Source organism: Rhinopithecus roxellana, chromosome 5, assembly GCF_007565055.1.
Source record: "Rhinopithecus roxellana isolate Shanxi Qingling chromosome 5, ASM756505v1, whole genome shotgun sequence".
Taxonomy (NCBI): Eukaryota; Metazoa; Chordata; class Mammalia; order Primates; family Cercopithecidae; genus Rhinopithecus; species Rhinopithecus roxellana.
In genome coordinates this window covers 34281747-34302598 of record NC_044553.1, presented here as the reverse complement: position 1 = coordinate 34302598, position 20852 = coordinate 34281747, and the positions used below count along the sequence as shown (strand labels likewise).

Here is a 20852-nt window from a genome sequence, read left to right as displayed (position 1 = left end):
TTCCCTTTTATAGAAAGTAATTGACCCTTAGCCTAACCACACCTATAGTTGAATTTTCTCCATATAAGATGCACTCAATCAATTATTCTTTCTACTAACCTCTAGCAACAGCAGGATTCATCTGAAGACAGTAAGAATTATTTACTCATGATTTTGTTCATCCTTTATGTTAGCAGGTTAATAAAAAACCCCTCTTACACAGTATGGTAGAAGAAAATAAACTGATAATACACATCCCCATTGTTACCATTTTAAAACTGCTGTATAAATTTAGGACTTGGTTTTTAATTGCATTATTACTGATATTGGTTACACAAAATGCCATGAGTCATAATATTAAATACTTAGAATTCCATTATATTAGACTCTGGAAAAATATGGCGACATGGGGCTAGAGAGAACACTACATGAATCCTCTTTTTTCTGGCCAGACTAAATATGCCCAGTAGGTGTGATCCATTTATCAAGCTATCCAGGAAAGGGGAGATCTTGTTCTTCGATAATCAATTCCCAGACATTATAGAAAATGGCAGATTAAAAGACTCTAAGAACATGATCCTCCCTGAAAATAACTTTAAAAATCTGGCCAAAACTATCGGAATCAACCTTTTCAGAACTCTGGAATCTAACCAAAAGATTGATGCAATCCAGATAACATTTTTTTTTTTTTAACATAAACTCAAGATTTTATTGTCTTCATAATAAAAGACGACACTTAGAACTGGATCACTTGGCCCTTTCTCTTCTTATCTCCTCCCAGTTCAAAATGCTTGCATCTTTTAATAGCCAGCACTCTCTTAGATCTGCAGTTGGGCTCAACGCACTCAAGCCTTAGCACAATCTTCTTTGTAGTTTTAGCCTTTTTCCGGAAAATCGGCTTAGTTTGCCCACCATAGCCACTCTGCTTCCTGTCATAGCGCCGCTTTCCCTGGGCATACAGAGAATCCTTGCCCTTCTTGTACTGTGTCACTTTGTGGGGTTGGTGCTTGCCACACTTCTTACAGAAAATCCGGCGGGTTTTAGGGACGTTAACCATGCTTGCAAGAGCGATATCGACACGGGAAGAAAGAAAGAAGCCGCGCCGCAAACGGAAGTATATAGCCCAGATAACATTTTTAACACAAGCATGCAAACTAAAAACTGGCTAACTCTCTGTAAGAAGCATTAATTTGTGTTTTGATTTACCCTAGTACTATCCCCTGCTACCCAGCTCAACAGCAGCCTTGAAAATAACAGTCATCATTCCAGGTACCACTATCTGAGGGAGCAGGTACCACTATCTGATGGAGCAGAATGTAACAAAGTAACAAAGAATTCTTATGTAGTAATGATTCCCTGGAAGACCTACTCAAAAGGCCAGTATTTATCCAACCTGACTGGGAAATTGCCTAGTACTAAAGCTGTTACCCGAGGGAACGTTGTCAAAAGCATTTACAAGCATAAATCCTAAGCAAAAAGAACAAATCTGGAGGTATCACATTACCTGACTTCAAATTATACTACAAAGTTATAGTAACCAAAACAGCATGGTACTGGCATAAAGGTAGATACACAGATCAATGGAACAGAATAGAGAGCTCAGAAATAAAAACAAATACTTACAACCAACTGATCTCCAACAAAGCATAGGAAAACATAAATTGGAGAAAGAACACCCAATTCAATAAATGGTGCTGGGAAAATTGAATGGCCACATGTAGAAGAATGAAATTGGTTTCTGATCTCTCACCATCTATAAAACTCAACTGAAGATGGATCAAAGACTTAAATCTAAGACCCAAAAGCATAAAAATTTTAGCATAAAACCTAGGGAAAGCACTTCTGGACACTGGCCTAGGCAAAGAGTTTATTACTAAGACCCCAAAAGCAAATATGACATAATAAAAAAATTAACGGGACATAATTAAACTAAAAAGCTACATAATAAAGTCATCAGAATAAACAGACAACTCACAAAATGTGAGAAAATATTTGCAAATTATGTATCTGACAAAGGACTAATATCCAGAATCTACAAGAAACTCAAATAAGTCAGCAAGAAAAAAACAATCCCATAAAAAGTGTGCAAATTACATGAATAGACATTTCTCAAAAGATACAAAAATGGCTAACAAACATGAGAAAACATGTACAACATCACTAATCAGGGAAATGCAATTAAAACCACAATGAGATACCACCTTATCCCAGTCAGAATGGTCATTATTAAAAAGTCAAAAATTGGGTGGATGTGGTGAAAAGGGAACATGTACACACTGCTGGTGGGAATGTAAATTAGTCTGATCTCTATGGAAAACAGTTTGGAGTTTTCTCAAAGAACTAAAAGTAGATATGTCATTCAATTCGTCAATCCCACTACTGGGTATCTACCCAAAGGAAAATAAGTCATTATATCAAAAATGCACCTGCACATGAATGTTTATGGCAGCACAATTCACAATTGCAAAGATATGGAGCCAACCTAAGTGTCCGTCAACTGATGAGTAGATAAAGAAAATGTGACAATATATATACCATGGAATACTAATCAGCCACAAACAGAATGAACTAATGTCTTTTGCAGCAACTTGGATGGAGCTGGAGGCCATTATTCCAAGTAAAGTAATTCAGGAATGAACAATCAAATACTGTATGTTCTCACCTATAAGTCGGAGCTAAGCTATGGGTATGCAAAGTCATACAGAGTGGTATAACGGACATTGGAGACTCAAGAGGGGAACGGTGAAAGAGGACTGAGGAATGAAAAGATTACACATTGAGTACAATGTACACTGCTCAAGCAGCAAGTATACTAGAATCTCAGGCTTCACCACTACACAATTCATCCATGTAACCAAAAACCACGTGTATCCCAAAAGCTACTGAAACATTGTATGTTGTAATAATATATATTTTTATATGTATACATAACATTTACAAGCATAAATGCATTAGTCTCTGTCTCAGACTTTACATCCTGGTTTCACAGAGCCTAGAAGTCTGCCAGAGGTGATTGCTTTGGGTCTTCTTAGGTCTTTCCTGAGCTTGTGAACAGTCCTGGGACTGCGTTTGACCGTGGAGATCCCAGAAATATGTCAGACATTTTCAAAACTCTTCTTCCCAAAACATCTCATTCCCAGCCTTTCCTCCCAAGAGTTTTGGTTGGTATATTGCTTGTCCCAACTGTTATCCATTTTCTCAGGCAGCAGACACTAGAACAGGCCTAGAAACTTTCCCTGCAAGATCAGGGACACAGCAAGAATGTCCTCTCTCACCACTTGTATTCAACATTGTACTGGAGTTCCTAGCTAATGCAATAAGACAAAAAAAGGAAATAAAAGCCAGGCAGATTGAAAAAGAAGAGGTAAAAGTATCTGTCTGTGAATGACTTGATCTTATATATACAGACAATCCCCAAAACTCCATAAAGTTGTTAGAGCTAAAAAATAAATAAATTCAATAAAGTTGTAGGATACCAAATCGACATACGAAATCAGCTGCTTTTCTATAAGCTAACAACAAATTATTTGAAAAGCAAATTAAGAAAATGATACCATTTACAATAGCATCAAAAAGAATAAAACATTCAGGAACAAATTTAACTAATGAAGTAAAAGATTTAAATACTGAAAATTACAAAAAAAGTTGTAGAAATAAATTAAAGAAATGGAAAGACATCCCGCATTCATACACTGGAAGACTCAATGTCATTAAGATGGCCTCACTCCCCAAATTGACAGATTGAATGGACAGATTCAATCGTTATTGAAATGCTAATTGCTGGTTTGCATAAACTGGCAAGCTAATTCTAAAATTCATACGAAAATTCAAAAGATCCCAAATAGCTAAAATGATCTTGAAAAGAAAGAATAAGTTTAAAGGACTTATATTTCTTGATTTCAAAACTTATTGCGAAAGTACAGTAATCAAAATACTGTGATACAGGCATAAAAATAGACATAGAGATCAGTGGAATAGAGCCCAGAAGTAAACCCATGCCTATGATCAACTGATTTTCAATGAAATACGTCAAGACCATTTAACTGAGAAAGAATAATCTTTTCAACAAATGGTGGCGGAACAACTGGATATTCACATGCAAAACTTTGAATTTGGACCCCAGCCTCAAACATACACAAAAATTAACTCAAAATTGATTAATTACCTAAATGCAAAAGCTGAGAGCATAAAATTCTTAGAAGGAAATTCAGGTAGAAATATTTATGACATTAGATCAACCAATGGTTTCTTAACTATGACACCAAATGTACAAGCAGCAAACAAAAACATTACCAAGTTTAACTTCATGATAATTAACTTGTGTTTGTGTGTGTCCAAGAACACTATAAAAGTAAAAAGACAACCCACATAATGGAAGAAAATATCTGTACTTCATATATCTGATAATGGTCTAGTATCTAAAATATATAAATAGCCCTTACAGCTCAACAATCATACTAAAAACCTAATTTAAAAATGTGCAAAGAATTTGAACAGTCATTTTTTCAAACAAAGTATGTGAATGGAAAATAAGCACATGAAAAGATGTTCAATCTTCAAGTCAGCAATAATGTGAAAAAAATAAATATTAAAAAATGCTCAAAATGATTATTCATTAGAGAAATGCTAATTAAAGCCATAATGAAACACCATTTTATACTCACTAGCTTGGCTGTAATAAAACACACACACACACACAACCCATAGAATAACAAGTGCTAGAGAAGATGTGGAGAAATTCCAGGCCTCATAGCTTGCTGATGGAATGGTAACTGCTACGGCTATTGTCAAAAACACTTTGACAGTTCCTCAAAAATTTCAACATGGAGTTACCAAATGACCCAGCAATTCCACTCCCAGGTATATAAAAACCAATATAACCATTCACACAAAAAATTCACCACAAATGTTTATTATAGCACTATTCATTGTTGCCAAATGGTGGAAACAACCTAAATGTTTATTGACTGATGAATGAACAGTCTGTGGTATATCCTTACAGTGGCATATTATGCTGTCATACGAGAGACTGAAGTATTGATCATGCTGCAATATGGAAAAACCTTCAAAACACTATGTTAATTGAAAGTAGCCAGACACCAAAGACTGCATATTATATGATCCATTTAAATAAAATCTCCAAAAAAGGAAACTCTCTAGAGACACTAAGTAGATTAGTGGTTTACAGGGGCTGAAAGGAGAAGGAAATTGACGACTCACAGGTATGGGGGTTATTTGGGGTTGATGGGAATGTTCTGGAATTAGACAGTGGTGATGTTCACACAATATTTTGAATGTATTAAAAACCACTGAATTATTCATACTTTAAAATGGTTAAAATGATAAATTTTATGTTATGTGAATTTTACGTTAAAAAAAAGAATCAATTTTCAAAGAGAGTTTACAATTTCTGTTTAGCCTATGGATTACCCTCAGAAGATTTTTTAGAAACAATGAAAGCAGGGTAAGAATTAGAAAATATTTCTTCTCCTAATTGCCGTCTCCTGAAGGGATAAACTGCTGGGGCACAGTTTTATGAAATTAGAAATAGAAGAATTGTCCTACGTAAGAAACAAAAGTAATTATGAATTAGATATATAGAATCTTAGTAAATGGCCAATTCTGGAAAGTATAAGCAACAAATTTCATTTCCTCAAATATGTGTGTGTATTTACAAAGCATCCCTGCCTGGAAAGAGTGGGAGTAATGGCGATGAAAAGTGGATTTTAGTGAAAGCAACGCATACATCAAATGGGGCGTGCTCTTTGGGTAGTGACCTGCAGGAACAGCAAGTAATAGCAGAGATCTGAAAGATTAAGAAAGAGGAATGGATGAAGACACAACTGTTTAGAAGCTAAAGAATCAAGAAAGTGGACATGAAAAGCTGGTCAGAGCAACCTGTTTAGGTGTGCTGAAAATAAAATTTTAGGATCAGTCAAGACAATGCTAGTCCAGGCTCATTTATGTGAGTGAGAGAGAGGATGAGAGAACTGCCTGTTGAAGGATTTCAATGGCTAAACTCAACATTCAAACCAAATAAAATAGAAAAAGAGAAGGGAGAAAAGAGGAAAGCAGAGGAGGAAGGGAACAAGGGAGACGAAGAGGAGGAGGAAGAGGGGAGACGAATGGCCAGACCTTTTCTTTTCAACATACTACTTGGTAAAAGTGAAAAAACAAGGCCTTAGATTGTGAGGACGAAGACAAACAGGAGGAAAGGGGTAAAAAGTAAAACAAAGGAAAGTCCTGTTAAAGTCTCACTAGTGACTAAGATTTATTTGTATCAAGTTCATTTCAGCAGTGTGATCATTACCTACACATCCATTATCTGTATGTTATATATAAAAACATAGGGAACCATTGGTTTTCCCAGTGGTTCTTTAAGAGTGCAATCAGAACCACCTGCAGGGCTTGTTAAAACCTAGATGGTTGGTCTCACCCCTAGTGTTTCTCAGGCAGTTTCTCATCTGTTTCTCAGGCAGTTTCTCATCTCTTTCTCAGGAATGGGGCCTAAGAATGTGCATTTCTTACAAGTTATCAGGTGTGGCTGACAGTTACTGGCCAAGGGACTGATGACACTTGGAGAACCACTGACTTAGAAAGCTGAGTATAAAGGAAGAAATCCTGGTGACCTGTGACTTCAATGTCTATTGAAGGATGGATGAGACAGAGAAGGCAGAGTAAGAACCAGCTATTTATAGGGCACCTACCACTTGTGTTAGGTACTGGGGATGGGAGACAGAAGGAAACACAGGCAAATCGTTACTCTGACACTATAGTGATGTTTATGCATTTATATGTCAGTTATTGGTGGCGCTTTCTTGTTTGAATTCTACATGCTAATTTTTCTTCTATGTAACCATGGAAATCTAGCATTCATGAAAAGTATTTGTATATTCAAGATACACAACTTTACATAGATTATATTCTGTATAAGGAAAATAAAACTTATGTTACAATACATTTTATTAAATGAGAGTGTGAGGATTACACAGGCAAAAGCTGGAGCAGATTAATTAAAAATCCTAGCAGACCTGTGCTTCATAGGTTAAGATAAAAGTTTTGGAGATTGCCTAATCCTCAAATATTCTTTACCACAAAGAAGAATTTTTCTAAGAGAGGCCTGAAGTAAAAACACTTCCAAGACAGTTGCCAAAATTGGCAAATAAAAATAAAACTTCAGTTAAATTTGAATTTCAGATAATAAACAACGAATTTTAATACAATAAAGTTGCATGCACTATTTGGAACAGGTTTATACTAAAAAGCTTTTCACTGTTTATCTGAAATTCAAATTTAACTGTGTGGTCTATATTTTATCTGGCAACCCTAACCAAAGCAGACTTTGACCAAACATTCATTTGATGAACATTTAATATGTTGTCAGTCTTATAGAGAAGATAGAAGCATGGAACATATTCTGTCCCACACATAATAAAGAATAAAGGATGGTCAAACTGCAAAAGTTTTAAGAATGCAGTGGAGAAGGAGACCAATATGACTGTAATTGTCAAGGAATGGGAGCTTCATCATACAGCAAACATGACTTCAGCTAGTCCTGCAGACCTCTTAGGATTTGATTAGACAAAAGCCAGTACCAAAGGTATGCAGAAGAAGTGAACAGCATGCATATAAAGTGTAGAGTCTAGACCAATGACAGCAGACAAACGGGAAATAAAGGAGATCAGCTGTGACAGACTGAGCCAATATCTGCACACCAGCACACCCTCACAACCTGCAGAGCACACGGCATCTTGGGGCACAATTACTGACCCTTGTCAAATTTCAATATGTATCCATGACCATAAGCTGCATCCCCCATTTTTTTTCAGCATCATTAAGACCACATGGAGAGACCTGAAAGCACAGCACACCACACGGCACCTAGATATTCTGAACCCCTAAGACAAAGAAATAGTATATCATGCTTGGTGTGTTTTTAATTAGAAAATAAATAGATCTTCAGTCCTATAGCCATGAAAAAGATACCAGGGAATTTGTATCTATGGAGAAAGAAAAAGGCAGCAGCTGGAAGAAGTCAACTCTTTATCTGATTCTAGTTTGAAATGAAGGTTCTGTACATCCTGTATCCCCAAAGCAGTAGCATAGAGCCTCATGTTGGAGTCAGTAGACCCAAGTCTAGTCTCTTTAGTATGCTCTCAGTAAGACAGTATGTGAGCTTCAGTTTCCTAGGTATAAAGTAACAGTCTGGGATTATATGATCTCTCAGGGCCTTTTCCATTTAAAATTCAGTGATTAATTGAATAAATCATTCACTCATTAACTACTGAGAGCTGCCATATGCAAGGCAATTTTCTAGAAGCTGTGATGGATACAGAGAGAATAATTTATTCATGGTCATTTATTTGTCGCTAGGTGGAACCTCATCCTTACATACAGGGACCCACTTTCGTACTCCATAGAGGGCTAGTCTCTGGCTGAGTGAAATCAGACTGCCAGGATTTGTTATAGCCAGTCGCCTACCTCTCTTCTATATTTATTTTACTCTCTTTTCCAAGTCCCCTTAAGGAAACTTCACTTGTCTGCAATTCCTAGGGCATTCTGGTCTCAGCCTTCCAGGGTGACAATTAATTCATCTGATAAACTCAAATATGTCAAAGCCCTAAACAAAAAAGGAGGAGACTACATCTGAGTTACCTGCAATGTAAGAGTGAACATCAGTTATTTTTTTTCTACATATGAGTGACTTCAACTAGGAACTGACTGAGATTTAACAAATAAAAGAGACAAATAAACATTTACCAAGGCTTACTGGCTCTGGGACAGAGCTATCATGTATCATCTTATTTGATCTGTGCAACCATTTTCTGACAGTAGTTTATTAAGTCCTCATAGATTAACCCAAGGAAAGAAATAAGCAGTAAACTTGCCCCGGGTCAAAAGTACCAGTGCCAGGAGTAATCTAGATTTGTCTTCATACAAAACCAATGTTCTTCCTGGTAAAGTGGCTGATCTACAGGCATGGTTCCAGGCTGCTGGTACGACTCAATCACTTATATGACGTATCCATCAGTAACAGTTAAAGTAACAAAAGGTTTTATATATATATGTGTGTGTGTGTGTGTGTGTGTGTGTGTGTATGAATTCTCATATATATAAAATACATAATGTATGGATTCAATTTCTTTTTAATAATGTCAGTTTCAGTGACTTCATTCCAACATGCTTTCTTATTCACACAACATGATATATCATTAGAATTAAAGTAGAAAAGAAGGTTGCAAAGTACTGAAGGGCTACAAGGTGGATGTAGCCTTGTCAGGTGGGCCTATTTCAGTCCTGAAATTGCACCTTGAGTGCAGATATCTACCTTTCACACACACACTGCTGACCTCACATTTTTAGAAGAAGATATATGCATGCGTGTGTGTGTGTGTGAGAGAGAGAGAGAGAGAAAAAGAGAGAGAGGAAGAAAGAAAGAAAAGAAAGAAAACAGAAAAGGAAGGAAGGAAGGAAGGAAGGAAGGAAGGAAGGAAGGAAGGAAGGAAGGAAGGAAGGAAGGAAGGAAGGAAGGAAGGAAGGAGAAGGGAAGGAGAAGGGAAGGGAAGGGAAGAAGGGAGAGAGACAGAGAGAAAGAGAGAGAGAGAAAGGGAAAGAAAGGAAAGAAGGAAGGAAGGAAGAAGGAAGGAAGGAAGGAAAGAAGGAAGGAAGGAAGGAAGGAAGGAAGGAAGGAAGGAAGGAAGGAAGGAAGGAAGGAAGGAAGAAGAAAGGCAAAGAAAGATGTAAGGTAGAAGAGAAGAGAAAGGAAAGGAAGGGAAAAGGAAGAGACAGATCACAAATCAGAGCAACCCGGAAACAGCTCTCCAATAACCATAAGGAGTTAATCTGGACAACCATGACTTTAAAGCAACTAAGCTTTTAACAACTTGTACAACAAAAGTAGGAGCTTTTCTAAGCTGTATTATTTTATATGTAGCTGTTTCTTTGATATTTTTATGGCTCAGAGTCAATGCAATAATCATATTGTACTTTTATAACACAATGATGCCCTGATGATAATCATGTGTTCAAGCATGTATGCCTCTACCCTAATGAGCTCATGATCACTTTACTTTTTGTGGTCTTTGGCATTTTAACAAATGAGTCCCATTACACCTTTGACTGACAGGAGGAGCTTGGAAGAAAATCTTGTTTGGGAATAGGACACATATTGAACCAATAGGCTTACCAAGTTGAAAATTCAGAATGAATAACATGATTGAGCCATGAAGGACAATCAGAAAAATGAAGCAATGAAAGAAGCTGGCACAATATCTGATATGAACCAAAGCAGAGATGTGGAATGAGATGAAAGAATGGGTTCTGGGGATGCAGAGACAGGGAGACTCCAGGGCAAAGTCTATGGCTGAAGAGCCAGAGCCTGCTCATCTTGTTCTTCTTGTGGCTTCTTTGCAAGCAGACATGTGCCTTGATTGTTTCTGACAGTATTTACTATTCACAGGTTCTCTGATCCTCCCCTGCTATCTTATCAGTGATTGGTACCTTCCAATCAGTGTCTATACAGAAACTCTTCTTGGTCCTTGACTCATCCATTGCAGCTATGGATTTGAAAAGCAGAAAGATAGTAGATAGAATTGTAAATTTAAAAGAAATGAAGAGGCTCTGCATGCATGCCTATTGATAACAAAATATTGGACTTGGGGTCTGTGACCTCTATGGCATCTATTGTCACTACTCAGATACCTTCTTGGTTTATGTCTGGGTTTATGTTTTAGATGGGGAGACGGCTAAATCTGCATAGATAATTGCATTAGTTTTCTAGGTCTTCCATAACAAAGTACCACAAACTGGATGGCTTACACAACAGAAATTTATTGTCTCACAGTTATAGAGGCTAGAAATCTGAGATCAAGATGTTGGCAAGGCAGTTCCTTCTCAGGCCTGTGAAGGGAAAATCTGTTCCATGTTATTTTCCCAATTTCTGGTGGTTTGCTGGAAATTTTTGACATTCCTCAAATTGAAGATGCATCACCTTAATAGCTACCTTTATTTTCATATGTGTGTTTCTGTATCCAAATTGTCTTCTTTCATAAAGATGTGGTGATACTGGATTACGCTCCATCCCAATGACCTCATCTTAACTTGGTCATCTGTAAAGTCCCTGTTTCTAAAAAAGATCACAGTCACAAGTTCTGGGTATTAGGACTTCAACGTCTTTTAGAGAGACACATTCCAATTCATATAGCAACATTACTGTGTTACTATATGTGTGTATGTCTGTGTGTGCATTCTGAAAAGAACATACCTAATAAAGTATTATTATACCAAACAGTCAAAGAATTCTTAAAACTCAACAAGAAGCCCGGGCGCGGTGGCTCACGCCTGTAATCCCAGCACTTTGGGAGGCCAAGGTGGGCGGATCACCTGAGGTCGGGAGTTCGAGACCAGCCTGACCCATACGGAGAAACCCCATCTCTACTAAAAAAATACAAAATTAGCTGGGCTTGGTGGTGCATGCCTATAATCCCAGCTACTTGGGAAGGCTGAGGCAGAAGAATCGCTTGAACTTGGGAGGTGGAGGTTGCAGTGAGCCAAGATCGCGCCATTGCACTCCAGCCTGGGCAACCAGAGCAAAACTCCGTCTAAAAAAAAAAAAAAAAAAACTCAACAAGAAAAAAACACCCAATTAAAAAATGGGCCAACGACCTCAACAGACACCTCACCAAGAATGATATATGGAAGGCAAATAAACATATGGATAGATGCTCCACATCATGTATCATCAGGGAACATAAATTAAAACAGCAATGGGATCCCACAACACTTACTAGAATGACTAAAATCTGGAATCCTGACAACACCAAATGCTGGTGAGAATGTAGACCAACAGGAACTCTCATTCATTGGTGTGAACACAAAACGATACAGCCACCTTGAAGACAGTTTGGCAGTTTCCGACAAAACTAAACATACTCTTACCATATGGTAGGAGGCACATGGAGGGGGCAGGGTGTATACGAAATAGCTTTGTGCCTTCTTCCTCGAGTCTCCAGAGTTGGTGACATTCCCAGTGATAAAGGGCAGATCTATCAAATCTGAGGAGACCATAAGACTGAGGGTTGATGTTCAATCTTCTACTCTGCTCAAGATTGGGAAATGCCAGGGGCTCTCCAGGGTGTAACAGGGAGGAAAATAGTGGGTATTCATGACCTCAGATATCAGAACAAGGATCTGCTGCTATTATACAAACAAAGCAGGGTTCCCTCTGCCATTCTCATGTCTTCGCTGAGCAGTAAGAAACGAGAGGGAACAACCAAGTAGAAGTTAGGAAAGGTAAAATGATTGGTTTAGAGTGACAGGAAGTAGAAGATCAAGATGGGAGTAATGAAGAATAAAACAGCAAATTTTTGATGAGTTGTGGACGTTAATAGGTTCCAGACTTCTATTTATAGTTCAATTGAATAACTGTCACTGATGTGAAGAACTTTCTTTCATAGTCATTTATTCAACAAATATTTATTGAGCATCTACTGTGTGACAAGAATTTTGGTGACTTGGAATGAAATGAGATATAAGGTATAGTTTTCTTTTGAGGCAACAGTGCTGAGTGGTTGCTAGGGTTTTGAAGTTAAAGAGATCTGAGATAGGCCGGGCGTAGTGGCTCACGCCTGTAATCCCAGCACTTTGGGAGGCTGAGGCAGGTGGATCACGCGGTTAGGAGATTAAGACCATCCTGGCCAACACAGTGAAACCCCGTTTCTACTAAAAATACAAAAAACAAAACAAAAAAATAGTTGGGCATGGTGGCAGGCTCCTGTAGTCCCAGCTACCCGGGAGGCTGAGGCAGGAGAATGATGTGAACTCGGGAGGTGGAGCTTGCAGTGAGCCAAGATCATGCCACTGCACTCCAACCTGGGCGACAGAGTGAGACTCCGTCTCAAAAAAAAAAAAAAAAAGAGATCTGAGATAAAACGTCATTTTCACAGTCTGCACTTCAGTATCCCTACATGTAAAATGGAGACAAGAATAGTATAATACTTACCTCACAGGGTGATTGTTAACATTAAGTTAGCTATTATATGAAGAGTACTTAACATAGTGCCAGGCAAACATTAAATGCCCGATAGGTACAATTACCATTATTATGATTATATCCATAGCACAGAGGATAGAAAAAGAATCAATACCAATGGTAAAAAGTGTGAGAATGGATTCACCAAAGACGTAACATTCAACTTGGTCTTTGAAGTCAGAGTCAGGAAGAGTGAAAACAACGTAAATTTAATAGTAAATAGTATTTCATCTTTTCTTCTGTTAACACTGAAGTTGTCCTGAATGAAAATGCTTTGGCATTTTAGTCACAACCATATAGCAAACATTAAAAAAAGAATCTGCAGTTATTGCTAAGATTCACAAATTATAATACACATTATTTCAAAAGATAAGCATAGAGTAAGAGAATGTAACCAAAGAAATAAAAAGAGGAGTTCAAATAAATGTATGTACCATTTATAAATCCAAGAATTACATTTTGCAGGACAATATCCCTTCCCAAGTTCTCCACAGTTTTACCGACCAGACCGAATTTGAGCTTCCCGATAAAGTTAGTGATGACCAAAGCCGGCAAGACAGGGGCACATGATCGACTTATCAACTGCTAAAGTTCATGCACAGGAAGCTGATTTTAAGTCTCCTCTTCAAAGCTGAAGGCTAACTTGGAGCCAGCTGACATAAGATGACAACACGCAAGCTTGATGTCGGAAAACTGGCCATGTGAAGCACAGTTCAAAATGCTAACTTCAATAAAAAAAAAAAAAAAAAAAATCCTTAAAAAGTACTGCCACAGGTGACAAAAAATAAAAATCAAAGGGAGAAAACGTGAGGAGAGCTCAAACTTCAGGAAGAGCTGTAAAAAGCTTTCAGAAAAAAAGACACTATAAATCTCTTTGACAGAAAAGTTACAGGTTTAAAACAGAGAAAACTGATGAAAAGTAGAAAATACTCCTCAAAGAGTAATTGTTTTAGTAAGACTTTTGAATACATATACCTAAAATTGCATATATTATTAACATAGATGGATAAGTTTTGGCACTGATAGGACCAGAAAAATCAAAGAAGACAGTCACGATCCTTGTGAAGATTTTGTAAATATCTGCAAAAAAACAAAATCTTCAGGGAGAATAGTCAGCACTATGGTGTGCCTTTCCAAAGACTAAATGTGTTAACTCTGGCTCTGCCTCTCAGGACTATGAGATGGAACCTGGGATCATGGCCCAGTCAGTAAGCAGCCAACACTATGCCCATGGTCCTTAGTGGGTCTAATGATGAATAAAATATGAATGCTGTCCTTAAGTTTCCTTCAGTGTGGTTTTTTAGTCACTAAATCTGTTGACAAAGCAAACCCTTCTTGCCCCGGCTTACATTTGCATCTCATTTATTCATCCAATAAGCATAATTGAGCTCCTGGTATTAGGACCTGAGAATACTAAAATAAATAAAAGGAAAATGTCACTCTCAAAGAGCACAGTTAATGGAAGAGACTGGGCATTTGTAATAGCACAATTGCGGTCATCTCCAGTTCTGCATGGCTAATTAGTAGGGAACCAGAGATAAATAATAAAAAGATGTGTTTGACTATCCTGACAGGACTAAATCACATTTCCATTGACAAATGCAGAGAAGCTGAGAGATTTTTCTCGGGTGGAAGATGGATATTGTACCTTCTTGATGGTACAGAATCAGTGTTTTGTTTTGGTGTGATTACCTGTAGTCAACTATAACACAGAGGATTTACGAAATAGGATTCAGGACATTGGGAGACAATTTCAACCAGGGGCTATGAAGGGAAAAGTGGTGGATGGCAAGAGTAGTGAACCTAAGAAAAAGATTGGTGGTATCTGGAAAGAAAACAGGTTGGGAGAAAAAATAAGGGGCAAAGAAGGTCCGAGATGCACAAATGCTGTACCCAGTGAGACTCAGGAAGCAACAGTCTCTTTCTGACCAGATAGCTCCAAGACTGCTTGCTCCATTTCTGGACATCTCATATGATGGGTCCTTTCTGCAGGATGTCTATTCCTAAGTTTATTTTGTGAAAGACCAGTCCCATAAAATCCTAATCCACAAACATAAAAAATGGATTCCCAGGTCAAATAGACTGGGAACTTGCAATATATCAGTCATGGCCCTGCAGAATTATAATACACTCAGTTGGTTCGGGAGTTCTTAATCACTTGCGTGTGTGTGTGTGTGCCCGTGCATATGCGTGTGTGCATGCACGTGTGTGTGTACATGCATGTGCGTGTGTGTGTGTGTGTGCGTGGGCTTGCTTGTGCACGTGTGATGAAGCTTTTGGGAGTTTGGTGAAGCCTATGGACCCCATTTTAGAAAATATATAAAATAAAATGCGTAAAGATTGCAAAAGGATACAAATTAAATTGAAACTCACAAGTTAACAAAATATTTTAAAGACAAATTTCTAGTATAGGAATAAATGTGCTTTCTTTATTAATCCATTTAAATAACATGATCTAACACTGGGCCTCATTACTAACACAGTTTCAAAATAGTGACAATGAATAAGCAGTATTTCAAGATGTCTACAAACCTGTAATGTGACATGAAAATATCTGCAATACCCGTTGATGACAAAATCAGAGATACTGCCAGTGTCTTTTTGTTTACAGTCATAACTGAAGGAAATGCTAAATTTCTTTTAGAAGTTAGCGGAAATAAAGGAGTAATTTTTTTTTACTACACAAGTTCACAATTTTTTTTTTCCTATCCAAGTTCACTCGTCCTTTTCTATTTACAGATGTCATTGGGGTCCTTGGACCCCAGGATAAAACTCCTAGGAACAGACTCTGATGAAGGAATTGCTTAAAGAAGTGCACACAGGGTTAATGAAATAATCAAGGGGTGGAGAAACACCCAGGGAGATGCAATAACGGGGAAGCCTTTAACTGGGGTTAAAGGGGTGAAGTAGGCGAAGGAGAAATATTGTTTCTTACAGCCCAGGGGGAGCTGGAGCCATGGGAAGGGCCTGCCTTGCAAGAGCTATATTCATAGAGGAGCCCAGCTACTGTTGGAGAATTGGCACCAAAGCAGCAAAAACGCAGGGAAGGAAAATCCATTTTCCTCCTGTCCTTTTATCTTCTACAGGTTATCTTCTATTGGCCAAACCCAATAAAAAGTCAGAGGGCACAGAGTTTGTATGTGTTCCACAGGGGTTAGATTCCAGGGGACCTAGAGCAGTGCACAGAGGGTAGAAAGCAGATGTCAGGATTAGAGTGGGAAGGAACAGCAGAAAAATTAGCCCATTAAGTAGCTGTGGCTTTTTAGGGCAGATTTTTCCAGATACTTTAATATATTAACATTGTGGTTATGGAATGCAAGTATTAATGATTAATTTAATAAGAAGAGTTTATCAAATCTATCATCGCAAAATCAATTTTTCAAGGAACAACAAAGAGGATTAATCTTCTGTAAAACAAAAGTTTGCAAATACTTCTTTAGAATTTTCTAGAGACGTGTATTTTACCTGCATCAAGTGATTTAGCTGTCTAGCCAGGACAGCACGTTAGTTAGCAAATACCTGTGAGAGACCAGAAAGACCTAATTTCTGGAGCAGCTATAATTATTAGGCAGCAGTGATAGTTGAGAATAAACTTGTGGAAGGAAAATGTCTATTCGGCCTTGATAATTTGCTGTTTTTTAATAAGATAATTTGAGAAAGAGTCCATTTCATTATAGCAGTTTGGTGAGCCCATTCCCTCATGCTTAGCTCAGGAACTCCAAACTCCTCAGACCAGCAGTTCAGAAACAACAAATGATCAGCTGGACTCCTGTGCAGATAAGCATGTTCTACAGTCTTTCCACTGAAGGAAGGCTTGTGGTAGCCACTCTAATCACAAATTCTTTCAAAACATATCTTTTAAACATTACAAATAAACCATTGTATATCTGACACTACAATCACCTAGCTCACCGCAACAGCACCTTGGCACAGATTAATGAAGAACTAAAAGTCACTTTGGCAAGAGATAGAGAACAGCAATAAAGAAGGAAGTTTTGGTTTATTGCTTGCAGAAAGGGCTCCAATTCTCCACTTCTTCCTGTGTCCACACGATTTGCAATGTGGTTTTGCAGCTCCTCTCTGTAAGGTGCACAGTGTATTTCTCCATTTCCTCTGGCTAGAATGGCCCTGCAACTTTGTTTTGGCCAACAGAATACAGTGGAGGTGACAGTGTGCTCTTCCTGAATCTAGGTATCAAGAGACCTTGCCTGCATCTGTTCACTCTCTTAGAACACTGCCCAGCTGCCGTGAACAAGCCTGTGTGAGCCTGCTGGAGGATGAGACACTGCGTGGATTAGAGCCAAGCCAGACCATTTATCCCACCCAAGGCCCTAGACATGTAAGAGCTAAGATCGCTAAAGCTGGTCTACAACTGACCTATAGCTGACCACGAATTCATAAAGAAGTCTAGCCAAGACCAGAAAATGTAGTCAGCTGACCGGAGCTTATACTGCTGTTTCACATAATTATGAGCTAAATACATGGATGATATTTTCAAACATCACTTTTGAGGGTAGTTTGCTATGCAGCAATAGCTAATTGACAAAGTACAGAATACAGTTCTATCTAACCCCAGTTTAGCAAATACTACAGAAAGGAAGGTGGGTAGCATAAAAACACCACGTTTCTCATGTTTGAAAACTGAAGGAATTTTGACAGGAAGTAGAGAATGAACATGGCATAAAAAAATAAACTCTGAACACTTCACATTTGTGTCTGGGAGTGCTAATGAAGTAAACAGAGACCCAGGTACATCACACCAGGAGGACGGTAATCACAGTCTTTAAAGACAAAAAGGCAATAAGAAATCTATGCTTAAGGATGCTGTATTTCCTAAAATCTTGTATTCAGCCATGTGAGAGAAATGGTACTTATAACCTGGTATCTGTAACCTCCTAAAAGAATCTTACTGAATGTGCTTCTGTGAATGGCGTCTCAGGATCCATGGTCCATCTCTCGCAGTCATGGAGAAGAGTGGTGAGCATGTTGAGACAGTGAAAGTCTACCCCCAACTCCATCCAGCTTCTTTAACAAGTGCATGCCAGCCAGCCAAACAGTAATAGATCCTGACAACCAAAAAGGTATTCTTCTATAAGATGGTCATTGAAAAATTACTCTACCACAGTCAAAAAGATTGACTTCTTCAAGTAGCAAGTGTAAAGCTATATAGGAGGACCATAAATGGATTAAATGTTGCATTGCCAATGCCAACAGTCAGAAAAACATAAAGAACAGCTTTGGAAATAAGATGTAGTAGTAGTTGGAGTAGAAAACCTCAATAGTTAGCAATCGACAGAAGAAGCATGAGTTCGGCATCATATGGATGACTTGGATTTGAACTTTGATTCTGCCACTTAACAAGCTACATAACCTTGCCTATGTTACTTAACCTCCCTGAGCCTATTTCCTGTTTTCCAAGATGGACAGAAGAATATTTGCCTCCTAGAGTTACTGTGACAATTAGATAACATGTATCAGACAATTGACACAGTGTCTGGCACAGAGCAAGGCTTAATAAATTTGTATTTCCAGTTCCCTATGTTGAAGGAAAGCATAATCTCCATGAATACTTTGCTTTGGCTATCATAGCATTTGAATTGAAAGGGTTTTATCAAGAGCTCAATCACACTCTTTGAAGGCAGTGAAAAGCATGACTGAGTTGTAGATAATAAGCAAAATGGAGAAAGAATGCATCTTTGTTTGATGCTGTTAGTCACAGTCCAGGTATCTTCCAATTTTCAACAGATTGTGTTCCAAAAGTTAATGTGTGAGTCACTTTCTGGAAACAATTTTATAGATGGTGGTTAGACTCTCAAGCCACCTCAGAAGAGTATATTCAACCCATAATACGGTTGACTGAAGCATTTTAACTCCAGGTTCCAGAAGCAGAGTCTCATGTGGTAGAAGAGACAGGCAAATGAAGACCAGGAGAAGAGGTGTTGTGGAAAAAAGACAAGAACAGAACTGGATGAGTGCAACAATCCAACAGCTATGGTGCATTTTTAGGGTCCAGGCATTGAACTATGTGCATAATTGTTTCATCATATACTTCTTACAGCATCTCTGAAATAGGCATTTCCTTCATTTTCCCAATAAAAACAAACAATAACAATAACAACCTAGAAGCTCTAAAAAGTTAATTGGTCCAAAGTCACATAACAACCAATACCAAAAGTAGAAGAGGATTTTGAATTAAGTAAGTCAGTGACCCAATCAAGAAGTGATCAGAAAACAAAACTTCAGCCAATAGACTTCAAAGTGATACAATCCTTATAGTGGAGAGGAGCCCTTCAGGTTATTTAGCTAAGGGATGCTTTATAAAAGTGTGTGTGTGTGTGTGTGTGTGTGTGTACATAAGCAGGAAGCAGGTGTGTGTGTATATGCACATATTTGTGTGTATGTGTATATACAAACATACATATATATGACATATTTAAATATATATCTTTTTAATATATTTAACTTTAATTAAGTGAAATCCAGGAAAATGGCGTAACATTTTTCAAATAGTACAGGAAGGTGTAAAATGAAAGCTACACATCTCACACTACCTACAATTTTGTCTGTATTTTTTAGTACAATACATATGACTATTACACTCCCAGAAGATTTTACACACACACACACACACATACACGCTTTGCATTTCACTTAACAATACATCTTAGAACTCTTTCTGTATCAGCACCAACAGCTAACCCATTCTTTTCACAGAATCAGAGTATTCTGTTCAATACATTAAAACTTAATTTCCCTACAGTTTCCTGTTGATAGGAATTGTTTTGTTTTCCAGTTGTTTGCTATTACAAGGTATACCTGGTTCAAACATCTTAGCAAATGTTTGCAAGTGTGTTACTAGGGTAAATCCTGAGCTGTGAGGTTGTTGGGTCAATGGTACTATGAATTTAAAATATTGATTAATCATGTCAATTTCCTTCAGAAGCATTGTGCCAATTTATAGCTCCACTCATAATGTCTGACACAGCTTCCGTCTTAGTCTGTTTGGGCTGCTATAACAAAATACCATACAGGGGGTGACTTATAAACAACAGGAATGATTTCTCACATCTTCAGAGGCTGAGAAGTCCAAATCAAGGTCCAGGCAGATTCAGGTCTGGTGAGGGCCTGCTGCCTCTTACACTGTAGAGAGTGCCTTATTGCTGTGTTTTTATATGGAAGAGGTATCTTTTGGGTCTCATGACCTAATCACTTCCCAAAGCTCCCACTTTCTAATACCATTATCTAGGGGTCAGGATTTCAAGAAATGAATTTAGGGGGACACAAATATTCAGGCAATAGCAGCTTCTTTCTTCACATCCTCACCAATGAAAAGTATTAGCAAATTTCTCATTTTTTTGCCAAACTCATAGATCAAAAATTGCATCTTATTTTGATTTTCATCTCTTTAATTATATTTGATGTTTAGTATTTTTTATATATCTACTGGTCATTTGAACTTACGTGAATTGTTTTTATTTTTCAAGTATTTATCTTTTCTGTCCATTTTTCCATCGATGTATTAGGTTTTTCCTTACTGATTTCTACAAGCTCTTTGAAAATTAAGGAACTGACTCTTTGTTTTCCTGTGTATTGCATATTATTTTCTTAAGAAACATTTTTCACGAAGCAGCAATTTCTTTGACTTCAATTTCACCTTTTTCTTTTTTTTTTTTTTTTCCTGAGCCAGAGTCTCGCTCTGTCGCCCAGGCTGGAGAGCAGTGGCCGGATCTCAGCTCACTGCAAGCTCCACCTCCCGGGTTTACACCATTCTCCTGCTCGCCTCCCGAGTAGCTGGGACTACAGGCGCCTGCCACCTCGCCTGGCTGGTTTTTGTATTTTTTAG

General features: G+C 37.9%; 1 protein-coding gene across 1 annotated transcript; it reads right to left on the bottom strand.

The window, feature by feature from the left end:
- Positions 1 to 657: 657 nt before the first annotated feature.
- LOC104657953 (60S ribosomal protein L36a) lies at positions 658 to 1098 on the bottom strand. The gene has a single exon (XM_010357823.2). It carries the CDS (start codon positions 1034 to 1036, stop codon positions 716 to 718), a length of 321 nt encoding a protein of 106 aa, XP_010356125.2. The 5' UTR covers positions 1037 to 1098; the 3' UTR covers positions 658 to 715.
- Positions 1099 to 20852: the final 19754 nt, after the last annotated feature.

Excerpts from the sequence above, each read along its gene's own strand:
- LOC104657953 (XM_010357823.2), bottom strand. The coding sequence starts at position 1,036 with ATGGTTAACGTCCCTAAAACCCGCCGGATTTTCTGTAAGAAGTGTGGC.